The following is a 19,813-nucleotide window of genomic DNA, read 5'->3' as shown; positions in this document are numbered from 1 at the left end:
AGTTACCTGAAAGGATCTGCTCACCTGTTGAGGTCATCTTCTAACATTAGCCTTTCAACTCAGAACCTCCAGTTCTTGTTGTTTGACTGAGCTACCACAGCTCCTAATCTTTCACCAGATCCTTCCCCTTCAGAAAAGCTAAAAGGGCTTTTGAACATTCCATTCTTATTCCTACTGGGAATCTGAGGAATATCCACTGGATTGTGGAAATAGATTTTGTAAATAAGTATCATAAGGACTGAAAAATGGCAAAGCAGTTTTGAGAGACAGGCAGTTATGGGGAGAAAGAAACCCCAAAACATTTTATGGAGGAAAAAAAGTAACCATTGTTATCTGTGTTAACAGATTCATTTGTTGAAAATGTGACATCTAGGATAGGGAAACAATCAGAGTTTAAAGACATCTGACTTGAACTCTGAAGGGGTTCTCCTTTGTTACTTCCCAGTTTAGGAGCAAGCTTACCTTTTTCCTTATCAGCATAGAAAGGGCATAGAAAAGGAACAGCAAGGACAAATAAAACCAAACATGAGTTGAAGAGCAATAACTTATGGTCACAGATAACACAGCAAAAGCTTCACCGTCTCAGATAACATTCATAAAAGAAAACCAGTGACACGCTGTAGATGGGGCTACAAGAAGATGGATGCGCAGCTTCTTGGAAGACTTCTCTCCCAGCTGGTGTGAGTAGTTTGCTGTCAAACTAGAAAAGCGTATCATTTGGGAATCTGTAAGAGTTAAGTCCTTTTCCTATGTTGTTATTTGACAGCCTGGGTAACGGAACAGATCGCACATCCAAAATCTGCATGTGGGGTAAAGTTCTGTATGAAAACTGGAGCAGAGAAAGAGTTTTCAGGATGATTTGGAGAGATCAGAGGAGCAGTCTGCAAAACACAGGATTCAGCTGAGTGAGAACAGGTGCTAAGTCCTGTACTTAGGAAGGGAAAATATTGTCTGGGAAAGTACAGGATGTGGAATGACTAGACGGATAGCAGTTGTTCTGAATAGGATGTGGGGAATATTACAGGGGATCAGAGCTGAATATCAATCAAAAGCCTACAAAAGAAGAACCACAAAACCGAAAAAAGGATGATGGAAAGGGTATTGTTTAGTCTAGAAAGGGGAAGACTGGAGGCAAAAAATAACCTTTAAAGAACAATGGAATATTTTTTGAAGAAGATGGAAGAAGGCAGGCTTAAATCACAGCAACAGAAGTTCAGATTAAGCCTCCTCATGGCAAGTGAGAGCGTGCTGGATTTTGAAGCCTCTGCCACCAGCAGTTGTAAAAATAGGTTGCATAAAATATCAGTCAGGAATGATTTAACCACAATCCACCTTTCAGGCAGGAGGAGAGATCAGATCACTCCGAAACGTCCTGTTTTCCATGATTACAGGAGTGAACAGACTCCGGGGTGGCAATGAAATACTCAAGATCCCTTGGAAAGCAAGAAGTGCAAAAGTTGATGTAACTTCTGTAGTTTGCAGGCTCCAGCAATTCTTCACAGTCCTTACAAGCCCACGGTTCAGGAGGTTTTAAGGTGGCCAAAAGTTTATGTTAATAAATGGCACAACCACACACCTAAAGAGAGTCTTGAAAATGGGAGAGGGTGGGAGAGAGACAGAAGCAGAGATCACACAAACATGTAGAATATTTGGATTTGTACCTAGTAAGAAGGCAAATCATGGGGCTTCTAAGAAATGCGTCCCTCTCCTACACACAGAAGTCATCACAGGCACAGGCCCTTTACAGACAGCAAGATTTCATACGTGGAATGTGCCTTAAATCCAGCTCCATCCAAAGCCTAATGAAAGCTTAGTTTACCTGATGCTTGTTTAAGTGTGAATTATTACATATTTTAGCTAATAGGCTGTATCTGTTCAAGAAAGGGCCCTGAAGAAGCCACGGTTCCCCATACAAAGTACTGTCATGTCAGGATACTCTGCACTTAAAAAAGAATCCTGTCTGAACAGTGTCATACGCTTTAATCCACTCATAAACCCAGCCCCTTTTCCTCCACTGTTAAAAAAAGATGTGATGAGAATGTGGCTGGTAATCCTGGGGTGAAAGAAGCGACTTAAACCCACCCATCAGTCACAGTCCACAAAGCTTTTACTTGGACTGCCCTTGGCTCTGATAACACATCATTACAATCTTCCAAACATTACACACATTTAATCCGTAATGCAACAACACCATACAGTCCATAAACAGACTGAAGCAAAGCCACTGGATTAGTTCAGTCTCAGGATTCAAGCAGAAACAAAACCACCCTTCAGTCAGGGACAGTGCTTACCTGAAATCATGTATGAAATTAATTCTGGTTTCCAGAAATGTTCAGTTATAACACTGGGAAAACACACAGTGCTCTCTTTGAACCAAGAAATACACAGTCCATTTCAGGCTCTGCGAGCTCCATTACTTTAATAGCTTACAAGGAAACTAATTAGGTTGTAGTTACAATAGATAGACTTTCCCATTTTTTTTCTTTAACCGGGCACCTGCGGAATGAAGATCTATAACAAAGACAAAGCAGCTTTATAGCCATACCTTTCCTCTTCTTTGTTTTCCCCTTTCCACTTGTCTTTTTGTAGAGAACTTGACATTTCACACTTTTTCCCAGTAAGCAGATCAATTGCTGAAGAAATGCAGCCTCAGGCAAACTTGTCAATCGGCGCCTGTTGAACTCTGCCCATGCAAAAGGTAACACTCCTGAAAGAACTGACAGAATGACACCATTCGTCTTCGCTTTTCTCCCAGTCACAATCGTGTCCTTACCCTCTCAGTTTCAAAAGTGACACTAAAACTGCAAGCGGCGGCACAGACGTTACAGGCAATGTCACATGAGAGAAGCAAGGAACGTTCTCGGGACCCCTGTGGTATAAACAAAAGCCAGTGATAAGGACAGGCAGAGGGAAGGTGAGACAGGCACTGATGGAAAAAATAATCCTGAATAGCCCCAGTTTGATAAGATTATAAATAATTAAAAATAGGAACAAGTCCAGAGGAGGCCACGAGGATGATCAGGGGACTGGAGCACCTCCCATATGAAGATAGGCTGAGGAAGTTGGGGCTGTTCAGCCTGGAGAAGGCTGTGTGGAAACCTCATAGCAGCCTTCCAGTATCTGAAGGGGGGCTATAGGGATGCTGGGGATGGACTCTTCATTAGGGACTGTAGTGATAGGACAAGGGGTAATGGGTTAAAACTTAAACAGGGCAAGTTTAGATCGAATATAAGGAAGAAGTTCTTTACTGTAAGGGTGGTGAGGCACTGGAATGGGTTGCCCAGGGAGGTTGTGAATGCTCCATCCCTGGCAGTGCTCAAGGCCAGGTTGGACGAAGCCTTTGGGGACATGGTTTAGTGTGAGGTGTCCCTGCCCATGGAAGGGGAGTTGGAACTTGATGATCTTAAGGTTCTTTCCTAACTATTCTATGACTCTATGATTCTAAATGTCAGGAAAATTCAAACTCCTCTGCATTTTCAGAGCACAGATTTGAACTGCAGGTTTCCATCTCTCCAAAGATACCTGAATTACCAGCCATCGTCTGAGTTTCTGGGACTACTCTTTTTGGTTTTGTATCGAAGCTACTTTAGCTAAATAAACACACAAAAGACAAAGCACCGGGAATTCAATTCATATGCCTGTCACCTCTCCCTAGGTCTGCCGTCTGTTGGAGCTTGCACAAGGTCAGAGACTATTTTGGTTTGGAATGAACATGTAAGTGTCAACCAAATCCTTCCGTTCTCAAAATGTTCTCCTAGAAGCTGTTTTTTGGGTTAAGCTGAGTGAAAATGGAGTTTGGCCCATGACCAGAAGCAGTCCTTGGGCTGCAGTATTTGCTCCCAGTATTTGACCTTTTTGAAGGTCTCCACCTAAAATGCCTGTCCTTTCCTAGGACATGATTACAAGACAATGTATTATTTGGTTCACACTGCAAAAAACAACTTCCCAGGCTTTGTGTCAAGAAATTCAGCAGCTCCACACTGTGGAGAAGAGACGTGAAGAAGGCAGGAGATAAAACTGCTCTTCTTTTGTTTGCTTTTCCAGGGCATATTATGGAGTAGGAGAAGCAATGTTGGGGGGTTGTCAGTACGGAACAAGCATGCAGCCCTCTTAAGTACAAATGGGTGAGTTTGCTCAGCATGGTTTATCTGATACACCCTATCTGCCTCAGCATCAACAGCAAGCACACAAGTCAGCCACGACCCTTCCTAGAATGCCATAAGTGCAAAAGGCATATGGGATTTGTAGGCAGTGGGAACTACAGCTGCTCATCTTGCACTGGCTGCAGTACACCAAGCTGTAGGCACTTGGTATCCCATCCCAGGGAGCTAGAATGAGGTAAGGAGATACAACCACTCTTTTTCCTACCTGAGGTTCAGTGGAGTCATCACTAGAGGTACATCAGTATTAGGCAATGAGTTTCCCAGAAATCCTGCTTTGCTGGCACAGATCATGATGCTCCAACTATTAAACATTGCAGTCTGATAGCATGTATTTATCCTTCCTCCTCAACTGTATTTTCCAAGAAATCTCTTCTGCTCTGTTATTGATATAGATAGGAAAAGCGAAAAGCCCCAGTGAACTTCTGACTGATCTTTCATTAATTTAGCTGTGCTGGGCTTGCAGCCATTACCACAGCCTGGAAGACAACATTTGTTAGATATGCTGAAGAGAGCTGGCACCAGCTTCACTGAGTAGCCTCAGGCAACCCAGGAGAACGTCAGTAAACTTTTACCTAGCAACAAAGCCTCTTTAAAGAGGAGATTAAAAATATTCAGAAATTAGTGGTTCCTTCTCCATCCTCCATGAACAAAAACTTGGGAAAATTGCAATCTCTGTGTTGAATTTCCTTAAGTTCCAACTTTTTTTTTCTGGTAATTCTTCTGGCTTAGTTACTAATGCTATGTAAAAAAGTTTTTTTCTGAGTCATCTGAATAATGTCCTTCCTTTTTCCCCCATAGGATTTAGCTGAGCCATCAGTGACTCAGCTGGTGGTGAGCTATACCCAGCCTGTGCTGAGTGGCTTCAGCAGAGCTGATGATGCTCATCCTGTCTTCCCAAACCACAGCTGATGCTGCTGGTTAAGGCCACGCAAAGCCCAGGGACTGTGAGCCCATCTGCTGCTGATGGAACAGCCTCCCTGCTGGGTACTCTGAAGGGCCATTCCAACCAAGGACCCCAGAGCAACGTAAGGATGTGTATGTCTATGTTTCTTAAACCAGGTCAGACAAATAAAGCTCCATCCCACAAGACACTCTTCATCTCCTGTAGCTTGCAGAGCCTTCTTGGCAGCACCAAGACCACTGCTAGAGCTTATGAGAGGTCAGAACAGCCAGAAGGACCCAGCTCAGTGAGTCTGGGGGTGCAGCACTCACCAGGAGCCTCCATCACCTCAGGGAAATGGCCCAGTTATATGAGTTACAGACAGATCTGCCATTCCCCAGCCAGTGAGAACCCTTTTCAAGGGAGCATCCGCATGGCTGGGTGACAGCACACAGTAAATGACACCGGAAATTGGTTAACAGTGACATATTGTTCCACTGAGGAATCTGCTTCATTATTCCAGTTGGTGAGTTTATACTCTGAAACAGGAGGATTAGTGGCCCCTGACATTTTATCCAGCTAATCTGACTACAGATGCTGTCCTTATTATCCTAAATGCCTAATCCTCATTTTCAAAATGTTTGTCGATTGCCTTGATAGCATCCTACAATTGTAAGCACCACAGGTTAAATAGGAATTACTTGTTCTACATTAGCAGCTCGTAATCCACTTCTGAAAAGAGCCTGAAAGAGTGAGGCTTTGTGAAGAACCTTTCATGCTCTCCCCACTTTGAGCAATCCCATCACAATATCTGGTCCCCATTCTGGTTATGGCTCAGGGCAAGTTAAGAAACCTGTGGTAAACCTGGGTATTGAAACCAAGGGCTCATCTAGAGCTTATTTAAGTCAACAGAAATCTTTCCAATTGACTTCAATTGACTTGTGAGCAGGTTCTGAGTCTTGGGGCACTGCCCTTGCTGTGACAGCATGCTTTTTATACTGCTCATTTTATTCACCTATCAGATTTCTCCCAGCAATTCTTTCCAAATTAAATTGCCTCGGGGTGTAAGGGAACATTTCAGAGAGATGAGGGACTGTGTCCTGTTCTCATTGAAAACCACCCTGACTTAGATACCCATCTGTAATTGTGCTGTTTTAAACTTTCCCCTTAACCAAGCCTGACCTTTGTCTTTCCCCATTTTTCTCTCTTCTGTGGATGACTTCTGGTGTCTTTTCTGATGCGTAACGGGAAGATGTCCTAGCACGGTGGACAGCAGACATCACAGTGAGACTGATGCACAGGAAATCTATCCCATAGTGTACAGTCACAGGAAAAGCATTCATTAAAAATGGGTGAAATTGTTCACTAGTTTAGTTGAGATGTGCTCCTCCAGTTTTATCCTCTGATCCCAGTAGCACACACAAAAAAAGCTGGAATGCTGCCATGACAAAATAGGCCTATCATGTTCCAGTGGCTTTAATATGGGTCAAAACTTCCAATCAAGCAATATTAATTTATTTCAGTATTCCCTGGAGAAACCCAGGGTGATTTTACACAGAGCTCCTTCTAGCTGTTTAAACAAAGAAGAAATGGAAGGGCATCCACTGTGATTTATTTTCTCTGCATAGATCAGTGGGGAAATTGGATACGCATGACACACATTCATTTAGTTCTCACTTCCCTTTGATGATTAGGGCTGAATTTTCATTCTGGTGTGTGGGGATTTGTGAGTGTCACTCCAAACAACAAGTGTCATACATCTAAGTCCAAATGTAGCTTTCTAAGAGTGAAGCTTAGAGACATAAAACTCCAGTGCACGTGGCCAAAATAGAATATCATCATTGCATGCAAGCAACATTTATGCTCTGAAGTTAAAGCTTGAGCCTCACAGAGACCTGAATCTGTAATTAAGATCCATTCCCAGCTTTGGTGAAAAAGCAGATTGGAAAGACGTGCAGGCATCCTTAATTAAATCTATAGCAATTGATTAGCCATATCAAAACATCTGTTACTAGGTCCTTTGCACACTATTACAAATAACCTCAATAATGATGTGTGACCAATTGTTTTATTGTGTGAGCATTGGGGCCTCAGCAGAGGAAGGCTGAAGAGGCACAGCTATTGCTCAAACTGTCTGCAGTGACATGATAGGTCTGTGTAACCAAGGGATGGAATTTAATTTGTTTATAAAGACAACCTTTTTACAGACCATGAGAATCAGAAATGGGAGCCACTGTTTTTCACACACGGCCCCTTTACCCTTCAGGGCTACCTGACATTGACTAGAAGAATGAAGCTCTCCAAACAAAAGCTAATGGAAGGGTGCAAAAAAGGCTTTATAATGGATTATAAAGCTTTGTAATCGCTGCTGGCAAACCCAGAGATGATTTGAAAGGCTACTACTATGGCGTAATGTTTTCCAGTTTTCATGTAGTCCCAATGTCAAGTGATACAAGCAATAAAGCTCTCCTCCCTTCCCCCGTAAGAGTATTCCATACATCACATTGTGAGCAAGCTTTATTTTTGGACTGTGATGAACACCTCACAGGATCAGGCCAGTAGCGAGGCACCAAGCACGTGGCAGTGATACATCACATGGATTCAAAACCAACTGCCTTCCACCGCTGCAGCACTGGCTGCACGCACTGAAACAGCCGCCGAATTAGAAATACAGCACAACTGTGATGCTGTTTAAAACCCAAAGAAACACATTCTTGGCTAAATAATCACGCTCCACTCAGACACTAAGCATCTGGAGGGTCTGTTTTAAAACTAGATGTGTGGCACCCCCTCAGGTCTCAGCACTAGAGCAGGGATTTGATCCCAAGGAATCGATGCGAGTGCTCACAAACACGCACATGCATTGTGAGAATGGGAAAGACTGACCTTGAATGTGTCAAGCTGTACCCAGCAAGAGACAGGTGGCAACAGCAAGCAACTACAGCTCTGCTTCCAGGAGGCAGCAGCATCTGCTTCATCTGCAGATAGCCATCCTTCACCAGACTCAGGAGAGGGTGCCGATGCACTCAGTACCTAAAACACCTCAGTCTTCTCTGTACGTGTATATAAAGAGTAAATCTGGAGAAGAAATAAAAGCAATAGAATTACGGTTTTGTTGTTGTTTCCAAGGTTCATATCTGGCCATTTAAGAAACCAAAGCAATTCCACTCAAAACAATGCTACAGCTCTGTTTCAGCTGGGAAACTTATATTGCTTGAGGAAAATGAGAGAAGAGCAAAGGTTTTCAATAGGCATTGTCATGCAGGAGGAGTGAGACAGAGAAAACATTCTTGCTTGTTATTCCTCAGCAGAGTTCGGATTTCTTAATTTCAGGCACAAACCTTTGCAGAGGAAGCTCCAGAGGCCCCCTGTGCCAGCAGTACACTGAGAAAACTAAATCCGATAATCCTCACACAAAATTTCCATGGTGGAGCATTTCATATTGTAATTTCCAGAAAAGATGGATAAACCCTTGCTGGAAGGATAACACAAACCAAACCCATTCCCACTGGACAGGCTCTTTGAGCTCTGATTCCACGTAGCAGATTGCAGAATGCCCTCTGGGAAGCTGTTTTTTCGGCATCTCCACTGAATATTCCAGAAGGATTTGAGAGGAAGCTGTAATACTAACAACATCCTATGCACAAAGGCAAGTGATGGGCAAGCCTTCAAAGTCATGACAAACATACTGTCCAGCTGGAAGTCTTCCCACAGGCTGTCCTCAACCTGTGTTTGCCCTCTCACATCCCAGACCGTTTTCCTGACAGGCTAGGCATCATCAGGTGAGTGATCTTCTCCTCTGTCACCATCCCAGCTCTAGGGGGGTGGTGACAGCTCTTAGAAGACAGGACTTGCTGCTATAGATGGGACTCCTTTAAATGAATGCTGAAAGACTAGGCTTAAAACTCTCTTGGGTAATCCATGATATGATTTTTCATTAGGGCACAGTTTGTGGTGCTGTTATAAGGATGTCAATTTTGGTGCACATGCAGTTAAAACAAACAGAACACCTAAATCCCCAACACCATCTCAGATATACTTTAATAGGGATCCCACCAATGCACATGATTTATGGACCATGGATATTGTTAAAGTCTTACTGTGAACTGTTAACCGCCATGAGTTTTATTTGGCTTTAAAAGTGGTTTTTAAGGAGCTTGTCTTTTAGTTCATATAGCATGGTGTGAAAATGTGGAAACAACTTACCATTTTAAACCAGCTATTGATACACCCTGAGCAGTTTTGGTTCTGGTTTCTTACCCTCTTTCTTCTCAGTTTGTACCATTAGATGGGTAAGAAGGCACATTTTGCATGGGTTATTACACTCATAGGGGTTGAAAGCACTCAGCCTACAGCCTGTATCTCATGCATGCCCAAGGCCTCTGATAATCCTGAAATACACTGAGCATCAAATCTTGTTGCTTCACTAGAGATGTATTTTCTTAGTCTGCCTTCCAAAAATCCTTCAAGGCATCCAGTAGTTGTGTGATAACCACTCAAGCCAAGTGGAGAAGGACCAGTAAACCAGACTGGAGTAGACTTTGTGGGCAAAACTCAGGCATGTTTGCTTGCAGCTGATTTTTAGTGCAACTGGTTTTCCATTTCAGGGTTCCTTCCCTAAAAACCTATGACCCAGATCAACCTATAGAAATTACAGAAGAGCTGAGCTTCCCATGATGCATTTAAACACTTGCACAGGGTTTACTGCATGCTCCTTCACCTTGAGTCAGTTCCTGATTCTGTGAAAGCATTTCTTTTACTTTAAATATTCTTAAAGAACTGCTAAAATATTGCCACACCATTTTCCAGGGGTCCAACCTGCAAAGGATATATAACTTATGTGATAAATACAGCAAAAAATCACTATTCAGATCCTCACACCAGTGTTGACTTAAACTGGAAGATTACAACTAAGTACCCTGCAGAATTTAACTCTAAAATGACTGCTATAAAACATGGAAGTGTTGGAACAAGTCCAGAGGAGGCCACGAGGATGATCAGGGGACTGGAGCACCTCCCGTATGAAGACAGGCTGAGAAAGTTGGGGCTGTTCAGCCTGGAGAAGAGAAGGCTGCATGGAGACCACATAGCAGCCTTCCAGTATCTGAAGGGGGCCTATAGGGGTGCTGGGGATGGACTCTTCATTAGGGACTGTAGTGACAGGACAAGGGGTAATGGGTTAAGACTTAAACAGGGGAAGTTTAGATTGGATATAAGGAGGAAATTCTTTCCTGTTAGGGTGGTGAGGCACTGGAATGGGTTGCCCAGGGAGGTTGTGAATGCTCCATCCCTGGCAGTGTTCAAGGCCAGGTTGGGCAAGGCCTTGGGTGATATAGTTTGGAGTGAGGTGTCCCTGCCCATGGCAGGGGAGTTGGAACTTGATGATCTTAAGGTCCTTTCCAACCCTAACTATTTTATGATTCTGTGATTTCCATTTCTTACAAAAGCCACCTGACTGGAGGATGAGACAATCGGAAGGGTCAGTTCGTGCAGCACAGCAAACCCACCATCATAAAAGGCCTTTGGAAACGAGTATGTTTTAGTCATCTCTCAGCCAGCTTACAACTAGGTGTCTCATTTCTGAATGAGCACCTGAAGAACTGTGTTTCCCCGTTCTGTTCCCAAAAAATGGTTGTATTTTTTCCATATCCCAAGTTTGCACAGAAAAATCTCAAAATTGAATGGAAGTATTGTCAAGGTCTTATGAAAACAAGCATGAAAAATAGGTGTTTTCCCAGCTCTTTATTAGGACAGGTTGTTATTTGCATACCTCATTTGAATAGTTTTTAAGTAAAAATCTTTGGTTTAATTTAAGAATTAATTTAGTTTATTGTAACAGTTATTTAAAAAATAATAAATCAATCTCCTGCACTTTCTAGCCCTTAACACACACAGCACAGACAGCAGAATTAACTGATTGCCTACCCCTGGAGGTTCAACTTACGTCTCTATCAGAGTTCACAGCTTCAGCTTTTATACCCTTATCCAGGTGTAACACCACTCTCTCCTGTGGTGAAGTAACATGAAAGCAGCTGTTAACATTACAACCCCATGTGAAAATTCCCAATAAATTTCAAAATTGAATAAGCCCCTTTCCAGTGATTCTTTGATGTCATCTCATTTTCAGACAGTTGGTAAAGTCAGAGAGACAGAAGTCTCAAAGTAATCCGAATGTTATGGTTCCAAACTTTGCTCCCCTACAAGGAGCAGACCATTTTCTGCTTTGGTCTTTGAGGGATTATTAAGAGAGAGGGACTGTTATAACAACAAGGAAGGGAATGTTTGATTTTCACATCAACTCATGAACCCATCTCTGTTCTTGAAAGGAGATCCCTTATGCTGCAGTATACACTGAGAACAGATTAAGAGTTGCCCAAACTCAAAGGCTCATTAACACTTGAAGATTAATAAAAGCGTCAAGAAAACAGTCACATTAAGCTTTTTGTTATTCATCCCACCACCAAGCCTCCTTTTCCTCACAGTGAGCTTACAAGCAGACTATTAATTTTCTCTTCCTCTAGGTCACTCCATGAGAAGTCCCAGTAGAATCACCAAGAGAGGGGCTTAAGGGTTTTTAAACTAAATCCCATCAGGAAATAATGAGGCTATGTCTGTGCTGCCTCTGATGGGAGGGCCAAGGCTCCCTTGTGGCAGATCTATTCATTCTCTGTACTGTGGTCCTGCAAGCACCTGTGAACGGATGCTCGGGACCACGTGTGAGAGGGTAGCACAGTAACCAACTCAGTGAAGCTGCTTTATGTGCCAAGGCAGACAAGCACAGAGACTCACATACCTGTGACCACCCCAAAACTAACCTTTCGGTGCAGCATGTGCAGGACCTCATCTCAGAGCAGCAATCTCATCTGTTAATAGACAACCACAGCTTAGTCCAGGCAGGTTCTGATCTTTAAAAGAGGCTGGACACTTCTCAAGGGGTGAAAGGAGCTATTTGTACTTGCAGTTATCATCCTTCAGCATGAAACTCTTCAGCTACTTCATGTCCAGAGAGGACTGCTTGGACCCACAAGACAGATCTCTGAACATCGCAGCTAAAACACATGAAAAGCATGTACTTGAAATCAACCAAGTGAAAAAAAAGGAGTTGAAAACCCACAGCTCCTTGGAGGTTTTGGGTGAATAATATTGTGCATAGAATTTGCATAGCACTACTCATAATTTTTCGTTGTCGGAGGTAATCCAGATCTATATTAACAAGAGACTTGCTCTTTTCCAGGAATCTTACATCTGCTCTGTAATCAGATGCTGTGTTTTGATTGCTTGCAATGTGTAGGAGTTTACCCTTCTTCCTCATTGCTGGTCAACTCCATTAAATGTCATTCCATCATTCCCTCCACTAGCTCAGCATCACCTCCTCCAGAGATGTTAATGCAAATCTCATGATACTCTCTAGCATCTTTTAGCCCAACATGATGGAGGCATACCACTGCATGGGAATTTCGGGTTTCAAGTAAAAGGATGTTCCTGGCCTTCCTGGGTGCACACAGCTGCTTCAAAGTACGGTTTGCATGCACCTTTAAACGCCAAAAGGGAAGCATCAAACAAAAACAACCTATTGCCCTCTATTTAAAATCAAACATAGCACTATGATTTCCATATCCTCTCACTTCTTGTTTCTTTTTTATACTTGACTCATCATTTTGTAACACCATTGGCAATACTGCAAAAGTCTATTCCCTGTGGAGCTGCCCAGACACTTGCATATCCCTATGATGACTGCCAACAGCAGTAAATAAGCCTCCCTGTCTTACACTCATGCTGGAGATCTAGCTGTTTGGAGAAAAGCTTCCCCATGTGCTTGCAGAGATCTTTATCACTTCAAGCTGTTACATAAAGTCTTTGTATCTATGCACTTAATCCAAAGGCCAATAAACTCAGTAGAAAAATTCCTATTAACCTCAGAAATCTTTGAATCAAGTTACAAATAGCACCTCGGTTTATAGGACTAAGCCTTCATATCTGTTTGGCTGCTGATACTTATGTCACTATCATGTATTTTTGTTTCAGACAAGCCACAAAATGGAATGAGCAAGACAAATTTGCTTGGCTTTCTATTTCTGTTTCATCAAAGCTTCCATCTGTTTCAGTGCGTCTGCATTTAGCAGTTTCAGACTTATGTTCAATTCATTTGATTTCAAGTGTCCTCTACCATTTTTGGTACAAATCAGAAAGTATCCTATTTAGGGTTTGAAAAACTAGCTGACTCATTAACTTTAGGCCTAAATAAAGTACTCAAGTATTAGCTACATGCATGGAGGAAGTTCCTATTATCGCATTCTTAATGCTACTGTAAATGGATCCCTGCTCCTTGCATGGCATCTCAGACCTGTGAGTGCACAACATACTGAAGAATTACCCTAGGAAATTGAGGACTGAGCCATCGTGATCTCAGCAGTGAAGGTCACAAAGGCAGGCTCCAGACCTTGACCTTGGCTGACTGCGTGACACTGCCAACATGCCAGGAAAGAGGAGACTGGGGGGAAGGGTCAGCAGACACTGGAGACAGATGGCCTAGATCATCATCCACCAGAAATAAAGAAAAGAGCTGTTCCAAGCATTATACACACAGCAATGATTGTAAATTCCACAACTGTGGAGCCCTGCCAAGCCATTATACACACACCCATACTGCAGCCACTGTGCATAGCTCCTCAAAGGTGAACTCAGGAGAAACTGCAAAGCATAAAGGGTGTCCAGCTCTCAGGAAATTGGTTCATTAAATGATTATCCAAGCCCTGGTGGAACGAAAAGCATGTAGAAGTTAGGGACTGACAGGATATTACGGTTTATTCACAAGCAATGCATTTATGAATGCATAACTATGTTATTCATGGACGTGACTGTAGATATTATGGACCTAATTACCTTCTTTCAACACTGTGATTTCATTTTGCCCCTAACAGTTTCCCAGTTGGAGCTGCTTGGTTGCGTGTCCTGCTAAATAAAGTTCTCTAGTCACCAAGCAGAGTACCTCATAGGATCTAGCGGCGCTGGTGACGCTGCTCAGGAAGGGTGCCATGCAGACCAAACAGGTTTCCCCAGACCACGTTTGTTGGTTTTGCTGCAAAGAGAAGGAAGTAGCGTTCTAGATCCTCCCTTGGATTTTTTGGCACCTAGAAATCCACAGAGAGCAAGGAAACGGAGTGGCATCAGTAACACTGTTTGTAGCACAGGCTGAGTGCTCCAAGTGGTTTTGTGAGCACAGCTTCTCTACAGATAAAAACAACAGCAGCCATTGAGTTGCTGAATGTCACAACGCAAGTGCCAGAGAGCCTGATCATGACCTTTGTCCAGCCCCTTTGCTGGAGTCTTTCTACACAGGCCCACATCTACGCTTTACACAACAAAGAGTTATTAATACAGCTTCCACAGTCAGCCAGTGTAAAAACCCACATGTAGATCCTAAGGCTCCTAAGGGGGTCCTTAGGAGCGCATGGTATGAATAACTCCGCAAATTCTTGTCACAGATCTCAAACTGCAACCAACTGAGCAGCCCTTCCTTTTATTGCCAGTGACCTCAGAGGGACCAAACAGAAGGGACTTGTTCTGTGCAAGTAGATGCAATAAGCAAACACACTTAACAATCCAAGTGTCCCTTTTCGGGATGCCAGTCTCCATGTTTGTGATTCTGGGTTGCTCTCTTTGCTGGTATGTCAGAGAACCAGCACAACACCCTCCTGCTACCTCAGAGCCCACATGGGCTCCCTCAGTGAATTCACTTCCCTCGAACTCTTATACAGTCAACAGAAAACCACCCTGGAAGGCTGGCTGTCCTGGGAACCTCCTCTCCAGTTTTATCACACCAGCTGTATCCATCCATGCTTTCCCCTCATCTCGCTGCACATTCTGTAAATCAGCCCAAGTCACCTCACTCAGCAACTGAAGAACAAGGAAGAATTAGGCAACAAAGCAGAAGTGTACTGGGTTGGATATTGCTAGCGATCCCCATTCTGAAAGGGAATACTTTACTCACTCTTTGAAGAGCTACTCTACTGTCGGAGAATGCTCAAGTCTCCTGAGGAAGGGGAGAAGAGGAGGAACTAAAAAGCAGAAAGCAAGCAAGCATTCTCCAGTTTTCTCTACTTACTCCAGTGTCCCACCAGACTATTACTTCAGGAAAACCAAGTCCTCCTCCTCCATCCAGTTTGTGATCTCCCTGCCTTTACCTTTACACTGGACACTGAGAGACTATTTAAACAATCTATCTATCTCAAGCACTCAACGTAAGTGTGATTCTCTTACAGCTTGGACCCTTGATGTCTTATGCAGCAGATGGAGATGTCACCCTCAGGAGACCACTCTAAATGTTCATGAGGGGTTCAGGGAACTCACACTAGTACAACCCCAGTTATTTTATCTCTTCCACATCTTTTGAAGGAGTACAACTGTGTGGGTTCCCTTCTCTTATTTACCCTGAAATGTGCAAGAGATCTTTTACAGACTTTATCTAGATCCACAGACCATTGTGGATCAAAGCTTTTTCTTATGTTCTACAAATACAGTTGTGAACACACCTTTTCGTGTATCCCTTATTAAACAAGAGATTTAAACATTGTCATGCTTCCAAGCTGTGCACCCATCTACCTAGCTAGTTACCCATCTGAGTCTTTCTTTAGCATCACAGCTATCTTAGCAAGCTTCAGAACAATAATCTTTGTGAAGTAAGAGATGAACCAGAGAACCAGGATCCAACACCAACCAAGGAAGATCAGCTTGAACCTCACCCTCAGTCTGTGACACCTCTGCTATGGTTCATGGAAAGTCCTAATGGATAAAAGCACTGGGGCACTGACTGAAAAGTGGTCAAAGAACTGTCATGCATAAAACAAAGAAGCATGGCAAAAGAGCGTTTTCTTTTGAAAAGGGCTGTAACCACTACAGTGATGGGTCACTTGGTAACTTCAATATAAATAACAATGCTGTAACCGATCAAATACCCCAAAACCTGCTATCTAAGTGGCAAATCTACACGAGTAGCATTGTAGGCAAGTGCAACTGGGAAACAAATGTCTTTCTTTTTTTAGCCTTTTCAGACATTTAAAAATATGTCTTTAAAAATAGGTGTTAGATACCAGCAGTGTGAATTCCTTGTCAGAACTGTGTAAATACGTCCTCCAAATCACAGCGCTTTGACCACTGAACCATGCAAAACCCATGCCGTTCAGTCCCAATTTGAACAAAACTTTGAGTGTATCACTAGGTTCGAGTCTTATGTATCTTTATATATTCTACATATATTTGTAAGTATTATATGTTATTTAAATAATGTATTAATATATTATAATATACACATATATTCCAAAATTTATAAATCCCTTCAAGCTGTTATGGAAGTTACATAGAGGAAGCCTCATGAAGTTCTAGTTTCGGCAGTATCTGTCAGTCTGTAGGTAATCACAAAGCACTGGGAATGCAATTTATTCTCAAGCAGGCAGTGCTGGGAACTACAGTGTACTTGAGAGATTCCAGCTACTCAACATTTACAAGTTTGAATTCTAAAACTAACCAGAAATTCATTTACAAGCTCAGCCTTCCCCCCAGTTTAAGCAAGCAGATAAAGTGTTTTCCCCTGTGCTATGAGGGCCTGCATCCAGCTGGCTAGATGCTGTTTGGGTGATCTGAACACTGGAGGGCATGGATGCATTTTTATCCTTTAAAGTAGAAAAGCACTGAGCTCTTCTGCAGAGACAGAGGCAGATTTTCATTGTGCTCAGAGCTCAGCAGCATCTGACTACAACCTTTAGCAATACCAACAGCAATTTGATGTACTTCTGACTCAAACACATGCGCTGTCTGGAATGCCTCCTATTTAGAGCATAGTATATGCAGCTGCTGTATCACTGAGGTCCTGTAGCTCAACAGACATCTTACCAACACATCTTTTCGGGCACAGTTGCAGAAATGGATTCTAAATGCTGACCCCACTCGCTGTTAAGTCTCATTTCTCGAATGGTGGGAACTGTAAGGCATCAGAACCTGAGAACGTGCATGTCATTTCTCAACTTTACCTTTCCACTCAGAGGAATGAAGCTATCCCAAATGAGTACAGTAAGAAATTACAACTTCTTCTTTGCCCTAGCAAATAGCAGCTTGGAGGTATTTTAGAAGCATACTGTAAGTCTCCTAGAAGTGCAACATGAAGCGGCTGCTGATTCAGTAGCACTGAAAACTGATGCTGGGCTCAGCCTTGTTACAAAAATTCTTTAGGCTAACTGTATGTTCTTTGGACACAGTTAACACTTAGATCAAACTGCAGCAACAGAGGAATCCAGGAATTACTGAAGAATGATTTTGTTCATCATTGTTACTGCATTCTATAAGAAACGTTTGTCTATGACAAAATATGGAGGCAGAAAATGAAAACTTAAGCTTAAAAAGATGAACATGAGGCAATCAAGGCCAACAAAAACAACAGATGCCACCTCGTGGTTACAAAGGGAGTGAATGAAAGACAAACTAAAGGAAAGAGTAAAAACGACACTAAAAGCAAAGCAGAGTAATTAGAAATACGGATCTCAGCCTAACTGGCTTCTCTCTGCACTTCAGTTGACTTTAAGAGGGAGAAGAGGACTCAACACCAGGACTGAGATGAAAAACGACTCTAATATAATCCTCAATTCTGCTTGTAATTGCACAAAGTATTACAGATTTGCTTTTCCATAAAAAAATCTACTCTTACAACCTTCTTAGAAAAATAAGGCAGTATCACTGGTGACATGAAATTAGGTGAACGTTTGAAAGCTTCAGGTTTTGTTCCTGGGAATGCTTTTATTGACTACTAGGGAGATGGTAGAAGCATCCATTGTGTCTAATGAGGAATGAAAGCAGATGCTGGAAAATAAAGACGTTCCAGGGGTAAGTTTGCCTTTCCCTGGGAACATATTCTGAAGCAATACCTGAAGACTCTGAGCCTGTACAATCAGTAGTACTTCATGAAGAGCCAATAAAAACTTGCCCATCTTCCCCCTCTCCCCCAGGTGTAGAGCCATTATCTGTTAGAACCTGGTGCTCCAAAAGCAGAGCAGCTGCTGCTCAGAACCACTCCTATGCCTATGGATAAACACAGACAGGAGCAGCCGAGAGGATCCCAGCCTCAGCAGTCAGGGTAACTCACTCCTACCTCCAATTTGAAGGAAGAATTTTAACAGAAGCAGCTCATTCCCTCTGTTCATCCCTGCCTCGGGAATTAGCACCTCCCAGGCACACAGATTCAGCTGCGAGGAGAGAGCAATTTCATTCACTAGAAACAATTATTGGTCATTTCTCATAGAGGGACCAGATTCTTACACTTCTGTGATGATTTTTACAGACACTTGTTTTTACTTTACTTGTACAACGCAGTAAATGTGTGCATAAGGACATCTAGCGAATTATTAAAATCTGAAAGCCTTTTATAAAGCCGAAAGTGTACTTTATTCCCATTTACTTACATTTTTGTCCATGTAAAACTACTTACAGTTTGTATTTCTCTATTTGGTCAAGTTCCTCACGACCGCTATTAACAGTCTCTGGAATTCCAAAAACCTCATAGAAAAGCTTTTATTTTACTCTCAATTTTAACAATAAACCAAATTTCCTTTTTGCATTTAGTCCAGTTTGGCTCCATCTTCTGCCCAAAGATACAAACTACATCTGGTAACATTGACATAAGATTAAAAATACGCAACTCAAAGGTTTTAACCTTACAAAGTACTTGGAGAATGTTTGCTAGAGATGAGAACTACTCTCATCAATTCAGCTGATAAGCTTCACATATTGATAACTCAGAAAATTAACAGCTGGAACACCTGTATTGAAGCCATGCAGCAGTTATATTACTGGTTTTCAGGTGACTCAAGCTTCCAGTAGGAAAGGCAGTCCCAGGTGGACATCCAGAAAAAGAACAGCTGTGCTTTACTACAAGGATAACCAGAAAAATTAAAGCAAAACAGTAACATTCTCAAGTTTCATGTTTCTGTATCACAGCACCAGTGATTTTTTTCCCAGTTCACGAAGGCAATAGGGGCTGTATGGGATCCCAACACTGACTCAGAATACAACCACCAGCCCTGTGTTGGCATGTTTAAGCAGCATCTACCACAGCCACCATGCAGATCCTGCAGACAATACATCTAAGCCCAGGCTGCCTGGGCATAAAGAGTAGACGCACCATGGGGCAACCATGATTTCTGTCACTTCTGGGATGTCCTACAGTTCAGAGCAAGTGTATAGTTTCTCTGAGTTCTTCCTTCAGCTTCCAGGTGGAATAAACAGGACACCCATGAAGAAACTCAATGACACAGTAACTCTCAACAAAGCCTACTTTTAAGGCTCTAGGAATAATTTAACACACTGGCAGACAGAAAAGGTGACTTGTAAACTATGATGCTGAGCAGACCAGCTATGAACCATCACAAACAGAACACAACAAACACAAGTTAGAAACCTAGCACTCCAATCGCTGCATTTCACAACAGCTGTGCCACATCTTCAGACTTATGCAGCAATCTGAGGCAAATCACAAAGGGTTAGACAACAAAGAAAACATCTCTGCCACTCCTGACCTTAACCATGGCCAAAACCAGGCTGGGAAAAACAAAAGCCCTTTAGGTTCTACAATACTGGCAGTTTTTCCAACACAATTCTTCCCCGTCTACTTTCCTAAAATACACAGCGAGAGATGTTTCTGGTTTTCGTCTTTCATGCAGCCCTATCACTCAAATTACTTTTCAATACAGTGAGCTGGTATAGATTTTCCTAAATAACCTACTCC

The 19,813-nt window shown here is 42.5% G+C and overlaps 1 protein-coding gene across 1 annotated transcript in view; it reads right to left on the bottom strand.

Moving 5' to 3' along the window:
- Positions 1-2,855, bottom strand: part of RBM20 (RNA binding motif protein 20) — a 112,069-nt gene extending 109,214 nt beyond the window's left edge. Inside the window, exon 1 of the mRNA XM_061372648.1 lies at positions 2,546-2,855. Coding sequence (XP_061228632.1) covers positions 2,546-2,601 — 56 coding nt within the window. The 5' untranslated portion in view covers positions 2,602-2,855. The remainder of the gene's footprint in view (positions 1-2,545) is intronic.
- Positions 2,856-19,813: the final 16,958 nt, after the last annotated feature.

Source organism: Neopsephotus bourkii, unplaced genomic scaffold (assembly GCF_033783945.1).
Source record: "Neopsephotus bourkii isolate Nb327-2 ecotype Australia unplaced genomic scaffold, CSIRO-AGI_Nbou_v1 NB_1615, whole genome shotgun sequence".
Classification (NCBI taxonomy): domain Eukaryota; kingdom Metazoa; phylum Chordata; class Aves; order Psittaciformes; family Psittacidae; genus Neopsephotus; species Neopsephotus bourkii.
This window is presented reverse-complemented; position numbering and strand designations above follow the sequence as displayed.